Here is a 27,361-nt window from a genome sequence, read left to right as displayed (position 1 = left end):
AACCCATACCCCTCTAATACTAAACAAATCTCCATTATTTACCTTATTATGTGTTGAAATGTCATTAGTTGTAATGGTATGCGTTGTAATGGCATGCGTTGTAGTGACATGCATTGCAATGGCATGCATTGTTTTGCCATGCGATGTAAAGGCAGTTGTGTTGTAACAGTTGCGTTGTAAAGGCAAGTTGTTGTAATGACTGTGTTGAAATAGATGTTTTCCTTTTATTTGGTGCATTCACTGCAGATCAGCCCCATGCGCCCGATTACAGAAGATGCTCTTTCTCCAATGCAACCTTGCCTGGAGCGAGGGCTGCAGTGAAGGTCAGAAAGATGTCTCCTGAACCATAGGCATACTTTTCACTACAAGCCAAACCAAACTAGCTTTGGTGGGGCAGAGAGGCTGATAAGAGTAAGGAAGCCCACAGATATTCTTTCCAAATGGAGTCATCATGAGGACTGCAGGCGGTGATTTATTAACTCTATGCCACTTTCGCTGGACCACACAGTCTCTTCACCTCTGCGCCCTTATCGAAGATTTGCAAGGGGAAGGGCATTTTCTTAGTTGCATGATGCCATATCCTACGTTCAAATGAAGGAACACATTTGTAACACTGCGCTGATTTATAATGTACACCCCATAAATGGTATTGGACAATAGACTGCACAAGTGTTCGCAAGCCTTCGGAAATGTGGAAGTGCGCTGATGGTACAACAACGGGACGCAAACTCCTGGTGAGCTCAATGCCCACTTCTGTATCTATAATCTGGCCAGAGGTCACACTGGATTTGTTCCACAAGTCAGCTTGTTGTGAATATGCAAATACGATTTGCATGATGCATTCAACTGCTCAACCTACCCGCTAGAATTTTTTTTCCTGTCTTCTCCAAGCTACCACTTCATTCATTTCTAATAAATCTATATTTCTGAATCCAGTGCTTCTTCACTAATCTGCAAATGCAAAGATGTTGTTTCTTGTTGCCTACAGCCTTTACTTTACGAAGACTACAGGGGGTAGGGTTACTCTTTAGAAATACCTGAATGGAAGTCCTAACGCTTTAATCTGGGCACCAACTCTAGTTATCTTTACTTCCTCTTAGGGTCAACATGTTTCAGCCACTTATATTCCCAACTGCTCATGGCTTTTGTCAGGACCGATTATACTACTGCAATCCACACCTATTCCATAATGCTGACGTAACTGGTTAATTCCCCATATGAATGTCAAGCACACCTAAACTACCTACCTACCTACCTACCTAGGGGCCCATTAGGATGGCGGGCAGACTTTGTCCACCCGCCATCCTATCATGAAATGGGACCGCCCACCATAAGGGCGGAGGTCCCGTGGGGGCCATTAGGATGCACCCGCCACAGTGGCGGGCGTATCCTGCATTCCTGTCATTGTGGCCGCAATGCCAGGAAGGCATGTTGTGCACTTCCATGTACAACATGCCAGGCACCGCGCGGTGCCTGCCATGTTGTGCATGTAACTGCTGAGGGTACCATAGGTACCCCCCATGTGCACCCCCCATTCTTCCCCACCCCACAACGGGCCCCCACAAGCAATCCCCGCATGCCTTTCCGTGGCGGAAAGGCATGTTTCCGCCCCGTCCTAATATGGCTGGTGGTGTCTAACAGACACCGCCACCATATTAAATTCTTTTACGCTCGGTCAACTGGTTAACCGGGCGGGGAAGCGGCCGACGGTCTTTCCGTCTGCCGCGGTCACCCCACCATAGTAATATGGCGGGGGAAATGGGTGGCGGGCGGGGAAGGATCTCGGGCAGATCGCCACCGCCATGCGGGTGGGGGCGATCCGCCCGAGATCCTAATGGGCCCCTAAGTGTCTGTAAAAGGGGGAATATATAGGCACTTGATAGTGCTTCATAGGTAGACGGAGGAGAGGAGTGCCTGTTGTCACACAGACTCCAAGGTCTGTGTCAGCGCGGCTAAAATTTCTACATCCATCCATTACACATTTAATGCTTTTTATGATATGAAAAGATTCTATGCATCTTGCAGAAATATTGTTGCAAGAGGAATAAGCATAGCATGCAAGAACCGCCACAGCATGGTGTATTTATTATTAGAACATTGGGATGTGGAGCACTCCGTTGAAGACAATGGAGTGCACCATGCTTCTACGGGCTGGTAAACGTCCGCAGAGCAACATTCCAATGTTGTTTTCACAAAGGCCTCTCAGAGCAGAGGGGATTTCAACCCCCTAGGGCTCTGAGAGGCCTTTGTTTTATTTGTTAGAACATTCTGCCCTCTAGTGGCAGAATGTTCTAGTAGCCTTTTGGCCCTTCGTAGCTGGGCTATACCGGCTATTCAAGTCCTGCTCCCTTGTTAAAGGCCCTCGCCTTCAGCTTGGGCCTTTAACGCTGGAGCGGGCCTTTAATAGCCGGTATAGTGCGCTACGGTGGGCTATAAGGCTATAATAAACACCTGTCGGTGCTGAAGTCTTTATAAATGTAAGGGGTACTTTTCACTACAGTTGGAAATGCACACATTTAACATTTGTGTTTCAATTTTAGAGATAGGTCATTTTCAAATATTTCAAAAAGTAATGTCATGCCAAAGTTTAGGAAAAGAAGCATTAATGCATTACAAAAGCAATAATTATGGCATCACTAGTCATCATTTCATTGCCCACAAAAGGATGAAAGGCTAGGTGGATCATGGCAGTTTTCAGAAGATTTGCCGGTTACGCTGTAAGTTCTATTGAAAGTCCATTGATCCACTGAACAGTTTGTTGAGAGACTTGCTCAAATAAAAAAATCAGTTGAGTGATACAGAGTCCTTAGCACTGTGTAATCACTGTCATTAATGACACAGACGAATGCTGAATTAAATTGAAATAGTATGTGTAAAGCGCTTACTTCGGCTGAAGATGTGTTGAAGAGTCTATGGATATATGTCTGGTTACATAATTCTAATCAGAATTATAAGTAAAACCCTCCGAACCTCTTTTCCGAGATGAGATAGCCATTGTATTGAATCAAAAAGGACCAACTTTCTTAACTTTGCTAAATAAAGTATTGCTTTATATTTTGAAGATAAACTCATATTACAAATGCACAGTGATTTCCATACCTTACGCAAATGTTATCTTTAATCAGAGTAGGCACTTCTGGCCACGAAGGTAATATTTGATAATGTTTATGTGCCTTGTTTTTATTCATTATTCTATTTATGTTCTTGCGTTGGCTGGCCACATTGCCTTGAGGTCGTTTCCTAGCACTGGAAGTTGGATGTGACTAACAAGTTCTGAAGTAAGACACTGCATACGCTTGGTACATGCATCCTGGCAAATGATACCTAATTTGTACATCTGAACATTTAGAAGCACCTGGTGGACAAACAGGCCCAGACGCACAAGCACCGTAGACTAATCTGCATGCCACTGGAAAATGGTGAATATATATTCATGCGTTGATCACTATATTGGCTGCTATTTATAATTTACTATGAATTATATACCCAGGGCTCCATGTGATATGGCATTTCCAGAGACAACTCTTGCCACTGCTCTAACCTCAGGTAGCACAATTCTCCAGTTAAAACACTCCTTCCAGGGTCATTAAAACGAAGGGTGCAGGAGAGGCCATGTATGTGAATATCATCCTCCGAACATATATGTGGTGAGCAAGGCTATTCTAGCCACATTCATAGTCAAGCCCTGTGTTATAAAATACATTGGTAAAACAATTGTTGACAAATGCTGGCAAATGCTGACAAATGCACAAATGCTGTTATCACATGGTGAGTTGTATTGCCTCAGTGAAATTGTGTCAAAGGTGGGAGAGAAAGGACGATATTGCACTGTCTTTGGATGGAATTCCAAGAACTTTTGACACACTCGTGAATTTTGATAATGTAGACAGGAGCATGACTCAACTACTCCCAGAAGAAACTTTGAGAGACAGGCCCTTAAGCGTTGTGCTTGTGCTCCTGTTTGTGATTCCCTTCCTCCTGCTTCCCCTGTATTGCCTGGTGTTGTTCATTTGTTTTGCAAGGTATGTGTGTGGTACTCACGGCATATTTCAGGGCTTCTCCAGTAGACACAAATTCCAGTGTCGCTGCAGGCCTGGGCGTAGGCAGCTACCGCAGTGCAGAAGCATTCACAGTCTCCGCCGGTGTCGCAGGCACAGGCGTCACCCACACATATATCATAGAATGGGACTGGGTCGATCTGCCCCAGGATGAGAGAAGCCCTTATTAGCCCGCATTGATGTTTTTACTTATACATTGTTAATTGTTTATTCACAGTACAAAATGTAACCCATTGGGTCCTTGGCCAATGCCAAAACACAGAAAACACTCACCAAACACGCACACACACCCACCCACACACACACACATATATATAAATATAAATATTCATGCGTCTTTGAATGTGTGTGTATATATGCATATTATATATATATATATATATATATATATATGTACATTTATATTATATATATGTGTATACATATATATATATATGTATATATATATATATATATATATATATATATATATATATATATATATATATATATATATATATATATATATATATATATATATATATATTATAATAACAATTGGCAGGAATCAGCAGTTGAGTTATCTTAGTAGTGGGCTGGTAGGTTAACATTGGCGAACCTCTGGCTACCTCTCGCTCAATCTTGTTCTAGCTACTATAAGCTAAATGACAAGAAGACATGAATTACTATGACTGCTCTTTTCCAATGTTCGCTTGTTATGTCTGATTCTGTTGTTTCAGACGTGTGACTGGTTAAGTATTAGAAATGCACACTTTTAGGTTTTTATAGGCTGAATACCAATGCACATTGCATTACCTGAAACATATGAAGACACAAATTCCTGAATTCTGAGTCTTGTGGGGAAACACTATGGGGCTTATTTACAATCTCCTTGTACCACCGGAAGGTCGCTTTTTCCAATATTAAAAGTGATGCACCGGAGGCGCAAGTGGCTTGTAATTAAGCCTCTATGTATTTAGTTAGTCCTTTTAGTTTACTAAACCCTAAGCCAGCGACTACTGTGAAGGTTGAGAGTCAAAAGCCCTTCCTCCAGGACCGAAGCCTCGTTTATCATATTTATATCTCGGTACTCTGTCTATCTCTACCACTATCATTTTCTGCGCTCTGAGACCGATTCGGTGATATATGCGCTATATAAAAATAAATACATAGACATAGACATAGACATTTACCCCAAGTTTTAGTCTGAATCGACATTTTACCCCCCTCCCCACCAATAATTCAAGTTGGAGCAATGCACCTGAATAAACTCCATGTAGTCCCTGAACCAAGTGGGCATGAGGAAATGGCAGGGCAGATTCGCGCTATCTATAGCATGTATAGCATATTTGTCACATCAGTTCTTTCTCTGTAAACTGTCATACTGTCATGGCTTAGTTGCTTCCTAATTTTTGTATCTCATGGGACCCGAAATTACAGCTTTGTATCCCACTGCCCACCTCCCCCTACAAATGGCTGTATCTGATAACGGTCGCAAAGCAGAGTGAAAGGCGATGATTTTCTATACATTTTAACATTTTACCGTTTCCAAGCACAGTTGCTTAGTTTTAAAATCTGTTTTGCTGCTATGAGACACTCGTCCTTGTTTAGCGAGATGATCATTATTTGGAAATGATTTTTACATATTGTTACAATTGCAAACACAAAACAAAAAACATACAAAATGTACCAAAATACAAAGTGAGCTGTTTGGCGCAAATCAAAAAGCAGGGTCAATTCTCGTAATTAGATTAATCTCTCTAGCTCCAAGAAAATCAAGGACAGAAATGAAGGCAGTCACCCTTCTTTGACAAAGACCCTCACTTGAGAGCTGTACCCAAGGTTCGAGTCGGGGTACTACGTGGGTGGACATTATCCCCCCACTTATTTTACCGGGAGCTGGATAACTGGAGCAAATGGAGCCACACATTCATTCTTTGGCCTTTCTGGGGCGAGATTGGGGCTCATTCAGAATGCTGCTCACGCATCTGGCTTCTCTGATGCAATCACGTCTAAGGGGTGAGCGAGGGGAGGCAATAAGTCTGATGGTGCAAGCCACCTTTCGTGACGTCACTTCCTGTCGTGACGTCAGTGTCCCCCCACTTCTTTTTTTAGGACTTGTGCCCTGGCTGAACCTTACTAAAGTGGCGAATTAACCCTGAAAGGGCACTGACTTTCTAAGGGTGGTGACGCGGTTAAGTACCTGGCGGTGGCAGTCAGAGAAGGTAACACTCAAGATTATGCTGCATTGCTTTTGGGCCCAGAATCTCCTGGGTGCATTGTCCGCACAGGGCACTGGAGGGTGGGGCACATCCCCGCAGGAGGCGGAGAACTTCCAGCTGTTGCCAAATTCGGCCACGTCTTCGACCACAGAGTGGCTTCGGGTGGTGAAGTCATTCAAACTGTTCCCATCGAAGTTACCACAGAGGCCGCACACCGCACCCTAGGAGGTGAAGGGTTCAAAGTTAGAATTGTAATAAGCATGAAATTCGCAGCTACCGTGCATGAGTAAATTGCCCTCATACGTTGATAAAGACGTTTGGGGTTAATCAATACCCCAGAAATACATAGAGGTCAGTGGCGATACCTCCGCTAAGGCGGAGGAGCATTTCTCAACTGCTTCTCAGCAGTGATGTAAAGGAAACATAAAATGATAAGAGCTCTCGCTATTATAATTTTATGTTTCTTCTGCTACAGCTTTGGCCAGCCAAACATTCATGTGCACTTCGCATCTTCTCCATGCAGGCGTAACATGCCCAGGCCCCCATTCCCTGGCTGAGCGTTGATCCAAGGCGCTATCACAACACTGCAATGCAGCATTGTGATTGGCTATTGGGGCTTCAGGAAGAAGAGGACAGAGGAGATGCGGCAGCCGGCCCTCACAGGTAAGTGTTTTTAAACCCTCCCACCCCCACTTTCCGCCCCCTCCCCTGCCTCACCCTGGTCCGGTAGCAGCTGCTACTGATAGATACACATTTTCAATGTTGGTTTCTGGGGCTAACGCTACAGTGTGGAAGGAATTTTCGGTAAAGTAATCAACGAACAATACATATATTTTATGCTTCTTCTTTAGAGTTTCCCAAGGAGTGGCTGGAGTATAATTCATCTAGAACTCATGATGAATGACCCACCCATCTAGTGCCATAATCTATATTCTTTGTCTGAGTATACCGTATACCGCATTGTTTTATCATGCTTTCGGTCATTTTGAATAAATTGCTCTTAATCCTAAATGTCTGAAGTAACCACTCCACATATGCTGTGGAATTTGGGCTAATTTCGAGTTTGGCAGGTAGAGGTAAGTCTGTAGGAGTGGCGGTGTACTTTACTCCCAGCATATGCATAGTGCTTGTTTCACCAAATTTGAATTGTCTGCCAACCAGGTGCACAGCTCTAAACATGGGCAAGAGCAGCCATTACGGTTTGTGATTCTGTTTTTGAAACAGCAAAAACATATGACCCCCCACAACATGGGAATTTATATGCCCCTTGACATTGTAGGAGAGTAAAAACTGACCATTGACTGCCCAATCAATCTAAACCAGGTATGCATTAAAATTGCTTAAATGTCCAACAGTCCTTACTCCAACAGGCTGTTGGATAGTATGTCACCGTATGCCAACGAAAGAGACAGTGGGGCATAAGTACAAGTACTTATCACCACAAGAACGTTACTTTTTCCAACGTTCCTGTGGCGGTAAGGGCTTCGTTTATTTACAAAGCAGCGTAATGCCCTCATGATTAGCATGAAATGGGTGGGCAGTGGGTGTTGCGGTGGGCGTTACACTGCAACACCCATTGATTTTCATGCTGCCCCCTATTTACAATGGTGGCATAAATAGGAGGCAGTGCCAAATTAAGACCAGGGAAAACCTGGTCTTAACTTAGCGAAACGAGGAGAAATGCTTTATTTATCCTCGTTGTTGCTTTTCCCATGCGTGATGCCTTGTGCAGCACACATATAAAGAGCAACATGCTTTGGATTGTTTATGTTCAGGAAGGTGACCTTCCTGCACATAAACAATCTTTAAAAAAAGGTATTTTGTAACTTCCATGTGTGCTGCATTAAGCAGCATACTTAGAAGTGACAAAAAGGCATTTAAAAATTGTTTATGTGCAGGAAGGGACTCATTCCTGCATATTAACAATCTTCCCCTGCACACAGACACCGTTGCACTATGGTGCTAGGGTGCCTGCGTTGGCGCCTAGGCTACTAAGTGTAATGCAAGCGCAGGGGGAAATGCAAGGCTGCACCATTTTCTTGTAAATATGGTGCAACCTTGGGTTTCTGAAGTGGCGGAGTGAGGCGTTAAGCCATGACGGCTATCGCCTCACTCCACCACTTCTTTGTACATATGCCCAGAGTAGTCTCCGTTGTTGACATACTTAAGATCTGCCCCCCTGTAAATCAGGTGTGCTTAACTTCAGTTTGACGAGTGGGTACTTGCAGTTGAAACGGAGGGCCCTCTATGCCAAACTTTAAATCAACCTCTTTGTCACAAGCACAAGGACTGTGTGCCACTACCCCGTCATCATCTGTGTTTGATTCAATTTGAGACATTGCTACAAAATCTTTGATTTCTCAATATTCAATCGCCTTTTCATAAAAGATTTAGGAATACACTCAGTTTGATAGTACCTGCACCATAGATGTTAACTGAAAGTCACTAACACCATTCAGTATCTCCCTCAACCCCATTCATCACTGCAAGTCACTGCTGTGGATATCATTTGTTTCTGGTTTTTCACCTGCAACCTGAAAGCAACTTGAAGTATGTTGGAGGACTTGGCTTCATCCTTCACTTCTAAGACACTGGTGAGCCCATCTATTGGACTTCGTAAAACTCTGTTTCATTATTGTCATGCAAAGGTTAGGAAGAATCATTGAGGCATTCTACAAGGATCAATAACTCAGACCCATACCCAAAATAGTCAAACTTCACAAATAAACATATTTTTATTCTATCAGTCAAAATTAACTGACCAGTGTTTACCTTTTGACTGTGGTACAATTTTAAATAATTGTTCACCCTTGAGGACCCCTGCCCTAAAAAATGACCACATCGAGTGGATGTCTAATTTTCAGAAAATCTCAAGGAACCGGCTTTCGTTGTCAGTGAAGTTCTTTTTGCCAGACTTCTAGTCGTTCCTCTATTTAGAAAGCCCCACAAAGCGGACCATACCTCTTTCTTCTGGTCATTTGAAATGTGGATACATCTATTCATTACTACATAGAAATAACATGGATGTTCCCTCTGCTGTCTGTTAGCAGGTCTACAGTTCCACACTCTGCTGACTGATAGTTTTAGTCCCAAAAAGCTACCTTACAATCTGTATGACTGCAAGTCAATCCCCCATTCCCATTGTGTCTGGCTGGAGCGTTTCTTGATCACTCAGTGTGTTATGAATGAATTCAACAATGTCTCTTTGGGATTAGCTCTGTGAGACTGTCTGTAAGCAGGTCAATGTCTCTACTGCTGTTGTATCACCCTTGCTTGTTCAGCAAAGGCTGATCCGAATAAGGAGCTGGAGACCTTCCACTGCTGAACTATAACAACCCCAGGTCTACAAGACTCACCGTGAACGCTGTAGTGAGCTTGACAAAGATGGTAGTCTTCTTGTCCCACAAAAGGATCATTCCATTGCTTCCTTCCACCACCAGGTATATGCCCATGTATCGGATCTTGTAGGGGATGCGCTTTCCTATAGCCGTGTCAACCACTGAGAACTGTGCATCGCTAAATGTGAACCTGTAGCTCTAATCCAAAAGGAAAAATGAGAGGTTATTTTGAATGTAAGAAGCTCTGACTACCAGATGAAAGGTTAGACTACGATCTAAAACAATAAATGAGAATCAGGCATTGCCATATTGAAGCTCCTTTGCCATATAAAACTTTAGCATAGATTAAGGGCACATAAACATACATTTTCTTATGAATATAGGGATTTTGGAGCCCCTATATAACACTGGAACTAATCATTTTATCTACTATATTGTGGTCGTAAAGAATGTAGTAGCTGTCCATAAATGCAGCCTTGAAATAAAAACATTAAGTACAGCATGATTTCATATTTAGTATCTCATTCGCTCTTTAGCTCTGGTAAGAGTGTTTGAACTAGAGTTTCACAACAGAAATCAGTACGCACACTGACGATAATAAATGTAGGGTTGAAACAAAAACGATTAAGCACATAAATATTTCACCATAATATCTACAATTTAGTTCTTGAAATAGTGCTGCAATTGTGAACCTTAAAAACATGGGTGAGGCTGCAAATAATAACAAAATAAAATGCAATTGTGTTAGTTTTATACGTTTTGATCATTCTGATACATGCAGCTGTGTACATATCTACGACTTAGAAATTAACAAGTTTATAATGTTTTTGCATTTAATATAACCTTTGCGCTAGAAGGAGCTTTTAACCTTTGAACCATGTATTTTCAAATATAGTTAGCACCCTAACAAAAAATAAATACAGTTTTTAAATTAAAACAGCAAGCAGACTCAATTCTGGCATTCTGTGTATTTAGGGGTATATTAACCCCTCCCGTGCTCATGACGAGCGATAAAAAACCCAGTGATAGCGGCATTTTGGGAGGTTATCGCTGGTAATGCAGCGATAAAACTTCAAGGATAGGGATATCCTTGTTGATAGCCCATGGTCGATTAGCCATGTAATCCACCTCCCATTGGATTACATTTCTCCTATTATTTTGCTCTGGAACGCCCACTTTGCATCTCATTAGAGATGCAAAGGGAAGCGTAGTGAAAAAGGGTGCTAACATGTGATTTTGCATGTTAGCACCCTGTTGTTGATAGGGCGATATTTTTATCTCCGCTTCTTTGGCTTTTAAAGACAAAAAAGCAGAGATGAAGCCCTGGTTAATACGCTCCTTACTTTTTACTCTAGAGACATTGTTTGGTTCGTGAACCATGTACCATGTACCAAAGGTTTGAGCTTAGATATTGATATGAACACTGAAAAAATAAAATGTAACATACATTTCATGTCTTTTGATTGCACAGTTTTTAAATACTCTTAATTAACGCATGTAAATCCTTGCTTTGCTAACATTTCTTACCAAGGTGGTCAACCAGTATTGACCAGCCACCCTCAGTGAATTTGGCCCTCAGCCAAGACCGGCATAGGATGGTTGAGAAGGTCAGGAGCTCTTCACGACCTACTGCGAATAGCCAAATAAGTGTAGGAGTCTTCAATGTTAATAAAATTATTTTTAAATTGTTTAAAAAAACTTGTGAAATTATTTTTGTCATTGATTTCTTAATAATACATATTAATTTTTGTAGGGTTTGCAAATTTTTGGATTTACAAACTCTTAAAGACTTGTGGGCCTTCTGCATCGTTTCAGGTGCACAAACCAAGACAAGGGTATGAGAAACCGATAGGCATGGGCAACCAGGGTCCAACCCTTGAGCTAAATTTCATTTTTTTAAATTAAACACATGTTTGTTTTAGTCTTGTTTTATTTATTAAAACCATAGTTATTTTTCTAATGTCCTGTGGAATATTTTTGTGAGCTGTTTTCCCTGCTTTCCTGCCTGACATGTTACACAAATACTTTACACACAGTCTCTAAAGTGAAGCCTATCTGCTCTCTGCCAAGCTACCAGAGGGTGGGCACAGGTTAATTTAGTGTTTGCCTTCCTTTTACCCTGACTAGGATTGTGATTGCTGCTTGACCAGGGTTCATACCCCAGTCAACCAACAACCCAATTTCTAACATTGTTCATGATAGGTTGGTTGCTTCTCAGCATCGAGACCAAAAGGCTGCTAAGTTATTTAGCTATTTGATGTCCTGTTATCTATGTAATGTGCTTGAGCCTAATGGCATGTCCCCATAAAATATGATGACATACACAGGTAGGGGTTGTAGTTCAGCCATCAATTACATCTTCATCTCGAGAAACCTAGCAACTAGTATCTAAAGAGGAAGGGGCTGGTTCCCAGAATGCGTTTTTAACAACCACAGTCTACTTGTAATTTTGCTTGTCTGTCCAACAATGAGGTACAATGAGCCAGTGGACTGTCAGGCCCAAGCTCTAACTAAAGATAATGGATGTAGGCTAGCTTGGAAACATGAGCATATGAGGAGCATTTTTCACCAGATAGTTGCTGACTGTTCGAAGGTGGCGAATAGATGCCTCTCCATTAATCTCTATCCCTCCTTTATTCCCTCTTTTATTGTAGAGTGCCTTGTAACATTGTGTGTTGACATGAGGCACCTGCTCATGAAACCAACGAGGGCCCATTGAGGGAAAGAGAAAGCAAGGTTGGAAAACGAATACCAGGTTGCGAAAAGCATTGCATTCCTCCCCAAGGAACAGGAACTAAATAGTATTCTGAAGAAGGGAGAAAGGAACTTGCAAAGTTTCTGCAAACTCAAACATACTATGGCATTCTGACCGGTGATTTATTCTATCATATTTTCCAAGACACATATGAAGGTTTTAGTTATGAACATCAGACCCAATGACTGGGCTTCTCTTTTCACTAGGATTTGCTACCCCTTAATGGCAAAAATGATATTGATTATATTGCTCCAAGGTTGCCCAACTTTCACATCAATATGTCTTTTATGCTATAAGAAGTGGCGGCTGCCAGCTATGGGGGCGGGGTGCGTGCAAATGGGGTCGAAAATATATAAATTAAATTCATGCTCAAATGTTATGTTATGTTATGTTACCCAATTTATAAAGCGCGGCCTATACCTGAAGGTGTCTTGGCGCTGATTCTGTGAGAGATGGTGAGCAGAGTAATAGAACCTACTGATAAAAAATTCAAGTTGTTAGAAGTTCCCTAAACTGAAGCAAGGAAGGGGCAGATCTTTTTATGAGTGGCCGGAGGTGCCAGGATGTAACTGCTCTGACCACAAAGCGCTGCCACCTCATTTCGATTTTTTAAATCTAATGGAATTTATTCTATGCATGCCTGATGATCTTAGGCTTATAGTTGGGGTGTACCAATGGAAGGTTTCCTTCAAAAAGGTGGGCCAAGAATCATGTAGCGCTTTATAGGTTGAAGGGCCTTGAAGTTATTTCTATATTTGACCTTCAGCCAGTGGAGGTCTTTGAGTGTGATGGAAACTGAATGATGCCTGGGTATCTCTAGTAGTAGTCTGGCTGCAGAATTGTGGAGAACCTGCAATTTGTTTAAACACTGGACTTGCAAGGCCACGTAGGGCAGTTACAGTAGTCTTTTTTTGATAATACCAAGGTGGATATCACTGACTTTACTAACTGAGATAGGCAGAAAGATGAGTTTTTTTTAGCATTCTCAAGATGTTATTTGAGGAGGAGAACACTGTATTGACTTGATTGCCTAGAAGTAGATGATCATCTATGATGACCCCCAGACATTTGGCTTTCCTGGTAGGACAGGAAGGGGTTCCATATCTGCAGGCCAGCAAGGAGCAGACCAGAAATTGGGGTTATTGCTGAGTATGATCACCTCGGTCATCCCGGCGTTGAGTAAGATAGTGCTTGTTCATTCAATCATAAATGTATTTCATGCAGTTATGAATACGGAGGCTGGTGTCTTATGCATTCTTAGTGGATGATAGCACGATTTGCGTATCGTCCGCATATGGTGTAAGAGAGAACCTGAAGGATAGAACCATAGGAGTTTGATCTGCAACACAAACATTAAAAAGGGTGGGACCAAGTGAAGAGCCCTGCAGAACCCCACAGGGCAGAAGGAAAGATTTTGAAGAAAAGGCATCGATGTTGATCACATTTTCACTGTCTCCAAGGCAGGGAGAAAGTAGTTTCAGAGCAAGGTTTTTAATGCCTTTTACTTCCAAACAGTTTCTCAAGATGGAATGATTCACTGTATTGAATGCCGCAGACAGGTCCAGCAAGATTAGAGCGGCTGATTCCCCCTCATCCAGGATGAACTTTAGTCCATCCGTGGCCTTGATCAGGCAGTCTCTGTCCCATGCTCCAATCTAAGCCCAAACAGGGTGGGGCCAAGGAGATTGAAATCCAAGATGAACTGATTAAGTTGGATGTTCATCACTTTTTCAACTATTTTAGCGTGGAAGGGGAGTCTGTAGATTTGCTGGTAGTTGATAGGATCTTCGGGGTCCGCATTTGTTTTTTTATAGACGGGGCAGAATGGAGGCCTGTTTCCATTGGGGAGGAAAGATACCATTCTTAAACATGTTGTTAAATGTGCTTGAAAAGTGATCTGCTATAATATCGGGGACCAACTTAATGACTGAAGGCGGGAAAGGATCATCTGCAGAGCCTGATTTAATGGTCAATATGAGGTCTTTTATTTGCGTGGAAGAGACAGCGGAAAAAGATTTGAGAGTATTTATTGTCGGGTCAATTATAGGAAGGATGATGGTTGTCAGTGTGATCAAAGGGGTTGACAATTTAATCTACAAAGGCTTTAAAATTAGAGGCAATCTTATTGCAGAAAGACTGGCTAACCCAATCCCCTTTGTAATCTGGTTGTCTAGTGAGCTTATTAATGACTTGGCAAAGTACTTTAACTGAGTTTTTAGCTGATTCAATTTGTGATGAAAAATAGGCTGATTTTTCTGTTATCAGAAGGGATTTATATTTGGTTAGTGAAAATGTATACATTTCCCTCTCGTGGGAATTATATTGGGCTCTCCATTGCCTCTCTTGGCATCTGCAGCTTTGTTTTTCATGCCTTAAGGCCTCCTAAAACTAAGGGGCAGATGGCGAGTCCTGCATTGTTTTTTTTTCTTTATAGGGACTCTTTGGGCAAAGTTGGAGTTGAGTCAGTAAGTATATACCTCTGCTGCGAGCTCCGGATTCTCGACAGCCGGGGCATAGATGATATTAACAACTGCTTTAGATGATTTGGATCAATGTTAGCCCAGGCTCTGAGTTGAGCAGAGCAAAGCCTCTTGCTCTGGAGTGTGTTAGCTGCAGGAAAGTTAATCATAAAAAAGATGGCTGCATGATCAGACCATTCTAGAGGAAGCACTTTAAGACTAGTGATATCTTTTTTGTTAGAAAATACTGCATCTAGCGTATGCCCAGCTTTATGTGTGGAAACAGTACTAAGAAGCTTAAGATCTACTGCATCCATAATTTCTAATAAGGATGAAGTGTCCTTGTCTTCCCCCTGCTCTAAGTGAAAGTTGAAATCTCCTAAAATGGTAAAATTAGCATTACAAATATGTACTTCAAGTAGTGAGCTCATAGAACTTAACAAGCCAGGTTTCGGGAATGGAGGGCGATAAATAAGAGAGCCTCTGAAGGTATGTTTTTATGTGCCCTAAATTGAAAGACAGGGCTTCACAGTTCTCAGACTGCATGGTAGTGAAATTGGCCCTGATATTCTCACTGTAGATGACAGCCAATCACCCTCCTCTTTTTAATGGACGGTACTGCCTATGTTGATGGTATCCGGCAGTTCAGGCATAGAGGGGTTGGTAGACCAGGTTTCTGTGATAAGCATGATATCAGATTTGTGAGAGTGAATGAGTTCTGCTACTTCAAAAACATGTTTCACTAGAGGGCGGACATTAATTAGCATGCAAATATAATCCAAGGAATCATCTTTTCTAGGTGTTTTTAGGCTGAGGTCTATGAACTTAGAAAGGCTGGAAAGGCCAAGCAGTTGAAAGCCACAGATTTTGCAAGTACCCTCCAAGCCCTGACAGTGAGCTCACAGGTTAAAACAGTCTTGCTTATGGTTTCAGTAGTTTAGGTCATGGAGACTTTTACTGGAAAGGGAGATTCTGGGCCTAATATCTGGGGCAGGACTGCCATGGGGACTGGACCTGGATGCGGTCTAGGAGCGGACAGGTGCAGATGTGCTTGCATTTGGTGCACCCGCTGCGCGCCTGGCTAAGCATTTCTTTTGAAGTGCCCTCCCGGAAGTAGTGCGTGAGCAGCAACACGAAACACTGAAACGCCAACCAACCTAAAATGGCGCTCAGGTATGGCGTGCAATCATCAGCACTCTCTCCGCTCCATCGGGAGCCCCGGCGGCAGACCAAAGATTGAGATGATTTCCTACACAGTAACTGACCCAAGTATCACTACTTCATAACAATACAACAGTGACAAGATTAGCCAAGTGTTTTAAAAAGGTAAAAAGCAGCCGCAATGCTAGAGTGAAGATTTTGAAAGCATACAATAAAGTCTGAGCTGCACCTTACTCGCTCTCGTATCCTGCATTACATTAATTTCATTATCGTTTTAAATTTAAAATGTTTATCTTTAAAATGGTAATGTAATGCATGTCGTTGATTTAGGGCAATTAGAAACATAAAATCCTTTTTAAAAAAAAAATGAAATTAAAAACATGTCTTTGCTACGTCCCACGAATCTTCTCTCCTCGGGTCCAACAACTACCCTAACCAATCCTGGCGCTGCTCTCAAACAGCATGAGAGCAGTGCCAGGATTGGATGGAGCAGACTCACTAAGCCCTCCAAAGAGCACTGGAGGTCTATGCTTGATCTCAACCCATCTGTCAAGCCAGCTGGGTTGAGAGTTTTAAAGTGTGCATGTCTGTCTGATAAGCGGAGATTTTGAAAGACAACAAGGAAGGAAAATCAATTATTTATGTAATTTTCCCGCCTGGTCAACTGTTGAAATCAAAACCACACCCACCAGGCCCCACCGACCTTACCTGAATGGGGAACGGTTGGTGGTCGGACTGTCATTGTGCTGGGCTTAGAAAGGGGAACATCCAGGACCATCAATGCTACTGTCTGATTTTCCTACTAGAGTCCACTCTAAACATATTTGGGTGTGTTATACCTGAAGGTTTTTTGTGTTTGACAGCAGTGTCCATGAACCTCCCTGAGTTTCAGTCTGGTTTTAAGACAGGTCTGGCTACTATGGAGCAATGTGTCAAGTTGCATTTGCTGATGAGTAAATATAATGTTGCTGAGCGTAGTCCAATATGCCTGGCCTTTATGGACCTTTCCTGCATGTTTGATAGTGTAAACAGGCAGAAGCTGAGGGATGTTTGGCTCCAAATGGGAGTGGAGGCTGTTAGTGGACTTTCTGCCAGCTCTTCATGGCAAACTCTCTGCCACTGTTCAGTTTGGGGATGGGGAGAGAAGTCACAGATCCTTTTTTGCTTAATCGTGCAGTAAGCCAGGGTTGCATGCTTGCCCCTATCTTGTTTTTGCTTCATATCAACGTCCTTGAGGTTTTTTAGTTGGTAGAGAGCTGGACTTGCCGCCAGTAGTTAAGAATAAACCTATTCCCATTTTAATGTAGGTAGGCAGTGATGTCCTCTTAGGCAGAAATCCTAATGGTCTCAAAATTCTATTTGACAGTTCTGGAGATTTTATGGGGAAACTGAATTTGGGAACTAACCTCTCCAAAAGGTTTATTCTGACTGTGGCCCAAAAACATGAAAATGAGTCAGTTAGCAATTAACAGGAATACGCTGAAGAGAGTTACCTGGTTTCTCTATTTGGGGGTTACTTTTGATCAGTCTTGTTTATGGGATCCTTGTATATCAAGCAAGGAGAGTACCCCAGTAGTAAGGTCTATCTTTAATAAACCTAGCCCAAAAACTATTTTTCCTTTATTGCAAATATATAAAAGAAAATGTATCCCATTATTGACCTATGGTGTAGGTATCTGGGGTATAGGATGTAAGTACCCTACAAGTTGAGCAGTACAGGGTTTAAAGGTGAGTAATGGGGATCCCAGTGCCGAGTGCTCACTACCCAACACACAAGGAGTTGAGTCTGGAGTATGTGGTCTAACTGGCTCCTTTATTTCTTTGAGAATCATTATGGTACAACCAACATGCCTTGCATTATAAAGAAGCCATTGAGGATTGTTTAGCCTGTGACTAGTGGACCTGAGAGGAATTCCTTGGCCTAAATACATTAGAGATGTTTTCATCAAAGTCAGCAGCTCACTCCTTTTCTTCACTTCAAAAGGGGTAAGGAAATCACATTGGGGTGGATTGCCAAGTACTTCCTGGCTGCAAGGCAAGCTCCAGAAAACAGGTTGAGTTAAATCCTAGGTTAAATCCTATATGCAGAACAATGTTTTGATTTAAACCTCTGATGGTTTAGAGCCTCATCTGGACCTGGTCATCCATTTGTGGGAGCGGGTGCCAGAACAGAGGGGCATATTACCAAGGGCTAGTATTGCCGCTTTATCGGCGAATTGTGCCGCGAAAGTGGCGATACAGCTAGAGCCCTATTACCAAGGGCACTTTAAAGCCTGGGCCAAGCCCACTTTGCATGTCGGCGATAAACATCGCTAATGACATGCAAAGTGGGTGTTCCCACGTCCAACCACATGAAAAATGAGGTTGGAGGTGGGAACACCCTATTACCAAGGCAGGCATTGGGAGACAAAAACCTGCAATAAACTCATTCATCGCAGGTCTCCCAATGCCTGCTCCGACCAGGCGTTAGGCATTGTTAACATAGGGGTGTGGATCATAAAGCTGAATCCACCCCCCCATAGTATCAAGGCCCACATTAGCGCATGAAAACAACGTTTGTTTTCATGCGCTAATGTGCCATATCGCTGACTATCGCCGGATTTCTAATCGCCTGCCTGATGCGCATTGATAATTGCACGCTAATTAGGCATTGAAATCCGACAATAGCCGGCGATACGGAGATGTGCATTGTGCGTTTTGCAACGCACACCTCGGTAATATGCCCCAAATTGTCTTCTATTAGGTGGCACATATGTTTCCCTCTGGGTCAACATGATAATTCCAGCATTTGTTTCTGACCATGTGATGAAGTCTGGGTCGGAACCTTCAATCTTCTCTGTCTTTGTAAATTGTATAAGTCAATGTCCAATAAATTTAGGTTTGCATTTAAAAAGGTCAACATTTTAAGAGGTGCAGAGCAGCGTCACTGTATTTCCAATTAATAAACTGTCCCGAAGTTTGCTTCAGAGTGAATTCGTAATAGCTTATTTTTTTGAGCCTGTATCTCAGCGATGCGGCGAGGACAAGGTAAGTGGTTTTATTTATTTTGTCCTACGCACCTGGGGGAAGTGAGAACCTACAAACTACCATATCAATACCCCTTATGGTGGAGCACAGTAGGCAGGGTAGCAACAGGTAACCCTTGCAAACAGCAGCAGGATTGTTTGAGTGTTGTGGCCCTGCAGCATGATGGATAGCAGGAGATTGGGTTGCCCAGTCGGGAGCTCGATTAGAGTGTGACCACATTCATGTGTTGTAAGCCACTGCCTCTCATTTACTTCTCCCACCTTTCCATAATATTTAAATTGCCTTTGCTTTACTTTGCCCTACATCACTTTGTCCCGTTTTCCTGATTCTAAACTTCACCATAAAGCTAGCCATTTCTTAAATCCTATTTGTGATTAATTACATACCATTCCATTAACAATAATCAGTAATTTAGCATGCAATTGTTTTTTTAAATAATCAAAATAATGAATTGCCTTATTCTGACACTAATACAAACCACAATTTTAAATTATATGAGCTATGTTTTGGGGGTCTTGTTATTTGGATTAGACAATCTCTAGGTTATAAGATCTATGAATTGCCTACCTTGAGTACTGATATTCAGGGGCTAAAGCTAAGCAGTGAAATAACCAAGATTTTTTCTTAATCAATATATATGCTAGGGGGCGACCAGGAGGGAAGATATCTAAAACTGCTGAGGATCTAGATCCCTTATTGAACAATATTGGTAGAGATAAGTGTGTAATGATGGCTGGGGATTTTAATTGTACGTTCGAACCCATACCCATTTTGGATAACGGGTGTTATGGCGAAACATATCAGCTATGGAATATTCCTAGCTTGGCCATCCCACCTGTTAAAAAGGTTACAGAGGCCGTTATGCAGTGGCTTGGTCTATGTTTGGAGTGGGATTTGCGAGCGGCCAATGGGTGGACTAAGTCAGATCTGGTGGGAAATGCTACTTTTGATAATTGCTACAGCACTAGCCGTATAGACTACTTTTTAATTAAGATGGAGTTCTGGAGTCTGGAGTTCTGGAGTCTGTTAGAGGACATGGAAATACTTGTAAGACCGGAAAGTGACCACAATCCCTTAGCAATAAACCTGATAGTAAATGGTGACCTACTTAGAAACAATGCAACAAACCTTATAGTTGCCGAGGCAGTCCTTACAAATGACTGCCGTAGGGTACGTTGGGTTAGATTTCTGGAAGATCCTGGCATCATTGATAATATATCAGTAGAAGTATCGGCAGCGACCAAGAAGGTTAAGCCTTTACTGGAAGATGTGGGGTCACTGGAGCAAATTGGCGTAATCCATGAGTCCCTTTTTGCCAAAATCAAAACCTTCTTTATTAAATCAGGTAGTGGGAAAAAAACTGTTTTGTTTCACTTAGGAGCCAAATTGTATGACAAGTCCTGCCGCAATGCTCACAGTTCCTTGATAGCTGCTATCAAAACCAGGGTAACAACGGATATCAAAAAAGAGAGGGCAAATTATAATAGGGTGCTAAAACAAGCAAAGACAACCTGGGATGATCAACGTTGGCTTGACTTATATGAGGCCAGCCTCTCCACCAACCAACAAAAATTTTGGCAGGTAGTGAAGTGGGGAGGGACAAGGGACTTGCAAGCCCCAGTCAATCATGTTCCGGCTGAGATCTGGGTTGAGCATTTCTATGCCCAGTTCAGCGGTACAGAGATGGGTACCCATAATATAGGGGAGAGAAACCGGCCTCCGACTCCAGCTGCTTTTTGTGATCATATAGTTTTTAAGGAATCGGAGACAGTAAATGCCCTTAAGCAGGTTCAAAATGGGAAAGCCCCCCGGTATGGACTGTGTTCCAGCGGATCTTTTTAAGTATGACATGGAAAACTGGGTCCCCTACATAACTACTCTGGCCAATGCTATAGCTAAAGGTGTCAGAATTCCAGATTCCTCGAAAGGGGCCGAGATCCTACCTGTGTATAAAAAAGGTGACAAGACTAATGCGGGAAACTACTGCCCTATCAGCCTTATTGACGCCCTGCAGAAGGTAATTGCTAGAATGCTGTTGGGCAGAATCCAGTCTTGGATGACTGAAGAAAATATTTTGTCCCCACTGCAGGCCGGCTTTAGGGCTAATATAAGCACAGTCGACCAAGTGCTCAGATTTGTTATGATCTATTGGAAGACTGTGTTTTTAGGGGGAGGTACAATATACGCAGCGTTCGTGGATCTTAAATCTGCGTTCGACCTGGTCCCAAGAGAAAAGATGTGAGCAGCATTAAGGAGAATCAGGCACATGCATCAAGCGATTTAGGAATCGCAAACGGTGCGAATCGCAAAATTCAGCCGTTTGCGATTCCCAAATCACTATTTGGGATGCATTATCCCAAAAGTGCAGAAATCGCTATTTTTGCGATTTTTTAAAGTGCGATTGCTTTTAAGGAATCGCAATTTTGCGATTCCTTAAAAGCAATGCATGAAACTGAAAAAAATTGCGATTTCGCAATTAGAGAGAAAAAATTACCATGAGGTTGGACCTCATGGTAATTTTGTGAAATGTTAGAAATATGCAATTTTGTGTATTTTTTTAACTTTCATGTTGTGCGCACACATGCCCTTAGGGCATGTGTGTACACAACATATGTGCATTGTTTGATTTCAGGGGTGCAACAGGGTGTCCTTTGGACACCCCTACACCCTTGAAATCGCAATCTCAATTTGCGATTTGCTAATTGCGAATCGCAAATTGAGATTGTCTTCCCATTCATTCCTATGGGCCTCTAGGCCCATAGGAATGAATGGGAAGGGATTCCTTAATTGTGATTCGCAAAATGCTAATCGCAATTAAGGAATTGTAAGAAATCGCAATTTATTTAGCGATTTCTTAATGCATAGGCATTTGCAACTCCTTATTTGCGATTCCTTAAAAATCGCAATTAAGGAATCGCAAATGCCGAGATTGATGCATGTACCTGAATGGGAATACCATCTGACTTACTCGAGTTTACAATCAGGCTACATGAAGAAAATTTTGCCAGAGTAAGGTGGGGCAGCCAGGGACAGGTGACAGAATCCTTCCCAGTGACCCGAGGAGTGAGACAGGGCTGTGTCCTGGCACCAACCCTATTCTTACTCTTCATTAATCAAGTCGTCCAGTTTCTCTCAGCAACACCGACAGATGCGCCAGTCTTGGGTGGGACTAGATTTCCCCTTTTAATTTTTGCCGATGACACCCTAATTTTGGCAAAAACGCAAGTGGGTCTCCAGACAGCAATAAATAAGTTTGTGGACTTTTGTAGTCTAAATGACCTCGAAATTAACGTTTCAAAGACAAAATTTATGGTTCTGACCAAGAATAAACCACTGAGGGGTCATGTAACCATGAATGGGACTATTTTGGAACAAGTAGAGGTAATGACATACTTAGGAGTAGTAATAGACTACAGGTTACGTTGGAAGGAACAGATCGAGGCACTCAGCCTAAAATTTGCACGTTTATCAGGGTGTCTTGTGAAAGAACAGCGTTGTTCCCAGACTAAAAGAGTTTTGCCGGCGCTTAAAATCTATAACGCAAAAATTAGTTCTGCCATACTTTATGGCTCAGATTTATGGGGGAACGTAGATCTAGCTGTCCTGGACAAAATCCAGAATAAGTTTCTTCGCAGTCTGGTAAGCCTTCCGCCATCGACACCATCACTTCCACTTATGTTAGATATGGGCTGTCAATCTATTAAACACCATGCCCAATATAGGATGGTTGCTTTATGGAGACGCATCTGGTCCACTCCGGAGTATCCATGTTTGCCAAGGAGATTCTGGATGTGAGATCGATACAAGGGACAGGGAATATATCCTGGTTCAAATCTATAAAGACCACACTCTTTAGAATGGGTCTCCACATGCAGTGGACAGAGCCAGGAAATTATATTTTCCCTTCGAAAAAAGATTTTAAACTACTATTCTGGGCCACAGTAAAAGAAGACCTGGTCTTGCTCTCACAGAAACCCAATTTGACAGGTACATTCTTAATCAACAAAGTGGTTCCACACACCGAGACCTACTGGGACACTATTACAAAAAGTACCGATAGAAAATTGTATCATCAATTTTGTGTAGGGACGTTGCCATTAAGGGAATTTACTAATAAGTGGCATAACCTACCGTCTTTGTACTGTCCCTGGTGTAGTGAGCAAAGGGAATCTTTAGGGCATTTTCTTTTTGCTTGCCCTGCATATTGCGCGCCACGCCGGAAATGGCTAAAACCTATATGCAGAAGGATTAACACACGTGTGTGTGATGAAGCGCTGTCAATTTTAAGATTCAATCCTGCAGAATGGTTGGCCATAGGTATGGCAAAATACCTTGGATGGGCCTGGATAATTAGAGCTAGGTGTTTACAAGGTGATGATAGATGAATCATACAAGAGATTTACAAAATTTATGCCCGATGGAATGAACTTTTATATTCTTATTAACTGTGAAAAACGTCTTTCTATGTTATTTAATTGACTTTTAAAACAAGATATGTGATTGTTTATATTGTATTTTTAAGATCGGTACATACGTGTTGTATTCTTGTATATATTTTACTTGCTTGTCTTTTATGAAAAAAACTTCGAAATAAAGACCTAAAAAACTGAACTGAACTGAAATGTGTTATTATTCAAATTAATACTAACTCTAATCCAACACTAATTTCGTTAATGTTTTTCAATTCATCTAAAAAAATAATAACCCTAATGCAATCCTATATGGAACCTTAGCCTTGTAATATATGCAATTTATATAACATAAATAAAATTACATTAATGCGGAGTGCACTCAATTAATTCTAACTCTAATCTAAATTAAAATCTATTCCAAATCCTTATATTAATTATAATTCAACTAATAGCTAAAATAACTCAAAGAATACTCTATGTCTTAGCTATTGGAATCCAATTATATTTCGATTGATTACAGTAGTGCTAACCCTAATCCAAAAGTAAATTAAAGTATATAACAATAAACTATTTACAAATCATGTATTGATTATTACAACTCTCATGAAAATGTTACTTATTCTGAAAAACGTTTTATTTAGTAAATGTGCGCAAAATAAAAATGGTTATAAAGTGATTTCAGGGCAGAAACTGACAGACTAAATAAAGGGGAGAAAGTAAAGGGTATTGAGATCTACTGCATTATATGTTCCAAGTTGAAGGAGAGAGAAGCTCATGAAACTATTCCTGTCTCCGGAGAAAATCGTGTGGGACTGCACATGAAATATTTGACAGTTTGGTGCATCCCCAGAGAACTGAAAAGTGTGATTTTTCATTTGACCATACAGTGGAGATTATAAAATATAGTTAAAAAAGAAAAGAAATATGACCAAGTCATACTTTCAGATGTTTTTGATTTAACATGCTGAAAAAATAACTAGCGAAATAACATTAAAAAAAATAGGCGGCGTGAACTGTGTAAATGCTCCACAGAAGAGCTGTAAAGTTGAGTATGGAAACATTGACCCTTTAAAAGGCCTACAAGAATAAAGCCATAAGATTTGAAAAGCCGCATTCCACATGGATAAACATTGCAGGCGTATCGAATTACAGCGTAATCATATTTTCTGTCATTGAAAATTAGTCTGGCATCAATGTACATACTTTTACGATAGTTATTGAGTTTCTTTATTTATGTGTTTGTATATTGTATAAATCATTTATTGGCCTTTCAGCCAAGTTCATTATACTAAGTAGATAGATGGTACAACGTTTCCGTAAAAAAGGCTCAAACTGTCAAGGATATAAAGCACAAATGGAGTGCTTAACAAAAATCAAATGGTTGTCCTAATAAATGGTTAATAACAAAAATATTAGCTACATATCTTCTTTGATGTTCTAGCTACAGCTAGTCACCAGCAAACGGAATATTCTCCAGAAGGATTGATAACGCTCTCATCTAATATTGAAAAACACTGGTACTTGTTGAAGCTGGATGACATTAAACTAATATGTGAATTCATACGACCTAGGGTACGTTGAGTACTGGACAGACAAGAAATGTGATAACTCCACCAGCTGTGTGGTTGGATATTTGCCTCAACTTTGCTAAGGACATTTATCCCTTACAATGAGGTTCTTCTAATAAGAATCACATTAGGAATTTCATAAATGTTCTATTTAACTTTGTGGTTCGTATTCATTGATGCCCATGAAATAAACTTTAGTGGAAGCATCATACTATCCCTGAAGAGCACAATTCAGCAATACCTTACTGCACTCAAGAAGTAGGATGTGAAATACCACATGGCACAACACTTAAAATAAATGTGACTTAAAATTATTTGGTATTGTTGTTTACTTATATGCACGAAGTGGAAACTTTTGCAAGAGAGTGAAAACACGTAATCGGAGTATTAGTAAGAGTATAAAACAGAAAAATAAACATTGGTTGTAAAAACATTTTATAATCTCTAAAATTGTATTTTTCCCGTACGCTGTGTACTTGTCATGATATTACGCTCTGCCGGCATTTGGATGTAGGCAGCTGAGCTGTGTATAAAGATGCTTTACCACGCAATAAAAATGATTGATTCTAAAATTATATTTTCCAGCTATTACAAATAAATGTACTAAATTTCATATGCGGGTCTGCTACATTAACGTTTGATATTTTTTCTTGCAGAATACATGATCTAAACAAATAGACTGTGACATGGTCATTGCTTAATAGTTTCTGAAATTGAAAGTATTTGTTATGCTTTTGTTTATGTACTAAAACAGAGGCCCTCAAAGAACACTGGCCTTTGAATTACACCATCATCTGAAGTACCTACCCCAAGGGAGAGCTTCAGTGCTTTGGCACAGGTCATGCCACTGCTGCTGCAGGGGACATTTTCGATGATGACGCTAAAAGTGCCCTCTTGACTTGAGCTGCTGCAGTAATCCTGAGAAGAGGAATGAGTCGAGTTATTAACAAATATTAATAAGGGTTACTAATCAGTTTTCCCATTGCCTTATTATGGCTGCACCTACCTGTCAGGGGATATCTGGGGGGATTGAGGACCACCTTTCCCTGCTCCAGAAGGCTGCTATCAGGGGAGCACTGTCAGTGAGCCCCTGACAGTTTCTTTGCCTCTGCCCCCTTCGTCCGTAATATGGCGCGGGCTCAGAGGCAAAGGGATTCCTTCATGCAGATGAGGGAATGCCCTCTCGAGAAGGCACTCACTAGCAGTGTATGTGTGTGAGTGCTTTCAGTATTACAAAGGCAGCTGCACAAACGTCTGCAGCCCATTCTGTAATACCAAAGTGCCCCGGGGGCACGCAAAGCGGGTGCAAATGCCTGTTGAGCCCCGGGGCACTGTGTGTAATAAGACCCCAGGGGTGTGTGAAATTCACATAATTTAGTATTGCTTAAATATGTAAAATTTAGGAATGAATGGACTTATGTGAAATGCAAACCTTGAATTGACCACAATATTTTAGCAGAACATGCCTCCTTGCATCCATTTTGGAAGTGAGGATGCAATGAAGACTATAAAAAAAGCAAACAAACTCAAGTGCTGTGAATGACAACAACTCGCATTCTGTTGGTTTTCATTGTTCCTGTGCTCATGCAATAGGATTTTTATCCAAACACACATGAAATTATGCGATGTGGTATAGGGGGTAATTTTGGAAGTTCTACATAACAAGCTTAAGGTGAAATGCTGAAAATTATGCACGATTACGCTGGCATAACAACAGAGACAACCAGTCTTTATAAAGGCCATTATTGTTAACTGATGAGGAATAGGTTGCTTTTCAACTACTTCACTAACAGTGACATTGAAGGTCATAAACCCCTCTACCTCCCCCTGACCCCCATGCCCACAGTTGAGCCAGTACCTGCGCCAGGATGTATTCGCAGTTGCCACTGAACCGGAATCGGCGGTTGTCGAAGCTGACATAGTTCCCCTCGCCATATGTTGTGCAAGACCCCAAGCAAACCCGGTTTGTACAGGCCCAGGACCTTTGTGTGCAGTTGCTGCAAAGAAACATACAAAACAAGAAATAACTTAGTTAGGGAGGTGGAAAATAGGATGTCCTCAGTCATGGGCTATAAAGGCCTCTCTATCAATGTATGAGCTGAAAATAACGCTAGAGGGCAGTGCTACTCCCCTACACTTTGTCTCATACACTACAATTTGAATCAGGCGCACAATGCCTATAGCGCTAAAAGGACTTTACCAAGCCTCCGTTGTGTCTCTCAGCCTGGCTGCTGCAGCTTGAGCTGCTGTGGCATCAGGTGAGCAGTGTGTGGAGTCCTATCTCCGAAAACACCTGAGTTTTTCACAGGTCTTTAAAATACCGTTTACATGCCTCTGTGAACTGGTTGACAAGGCTTGTTTGTTATTTTCACTGATTCTTGT

At 41.6% G+C, this 27,361-nt stretch overlaps 1 protein-coding gene across 1 annotated transcript in view; it reads right to left on the bottom strand.

Moving 5' to 3' along the window:
* LOC147733195 (mucin-5AC-like) overlaps nt 1-27,361 on the bottom strand; it is a 231,555-nt gene that overhangs the window by 95,006 nt on the left and 109,188 nt on the right. The window contains exons 20-24 of the mRNA XM_086956006.1: nt 26,838-26,976; nt 25,787-25,897; nt 9,616-9,795; nt 6,241-6,480; nt 4,042-4,198 (exon numbers count right to left, since the gene is read on the bottom strand). Of these exons, the coding sequence (XP_086812132.1) occupies nt 4,042-4,198; nt 6,241-6,480; nt 9,616-9,795; nt 25,787-25,897; nt 26,838-26,976 (827 nt within the window). The remainder of the gene's footprint in view (nt 1-4,041; nt 4,199-6,240; nt 6,481-9,615; nt 9,796-25,786; nt 25,898-26,837; nt 26,977-27,361) is intronic.

This window comes from Lissotriton vulgaris, chromosome 2_1 (genome assembly GCF_964263255.1).
Source record: "Lissotriton vulgaris chromosome 2_1, aLisVul1.2, whole genome shotgun sequence".
Taxonomy (NCBI): domain Eukaryota; kingdom Metazoa; phylum Chordata; class Amphibia; order Caudata; family Salamandridae; genus Lissotriton; species Lissotriton vulgaris.
Note: the sequence above shows the minus strand (reverse complement) of the source record. Positions and strands in the feature narration are given on the sequence as shown.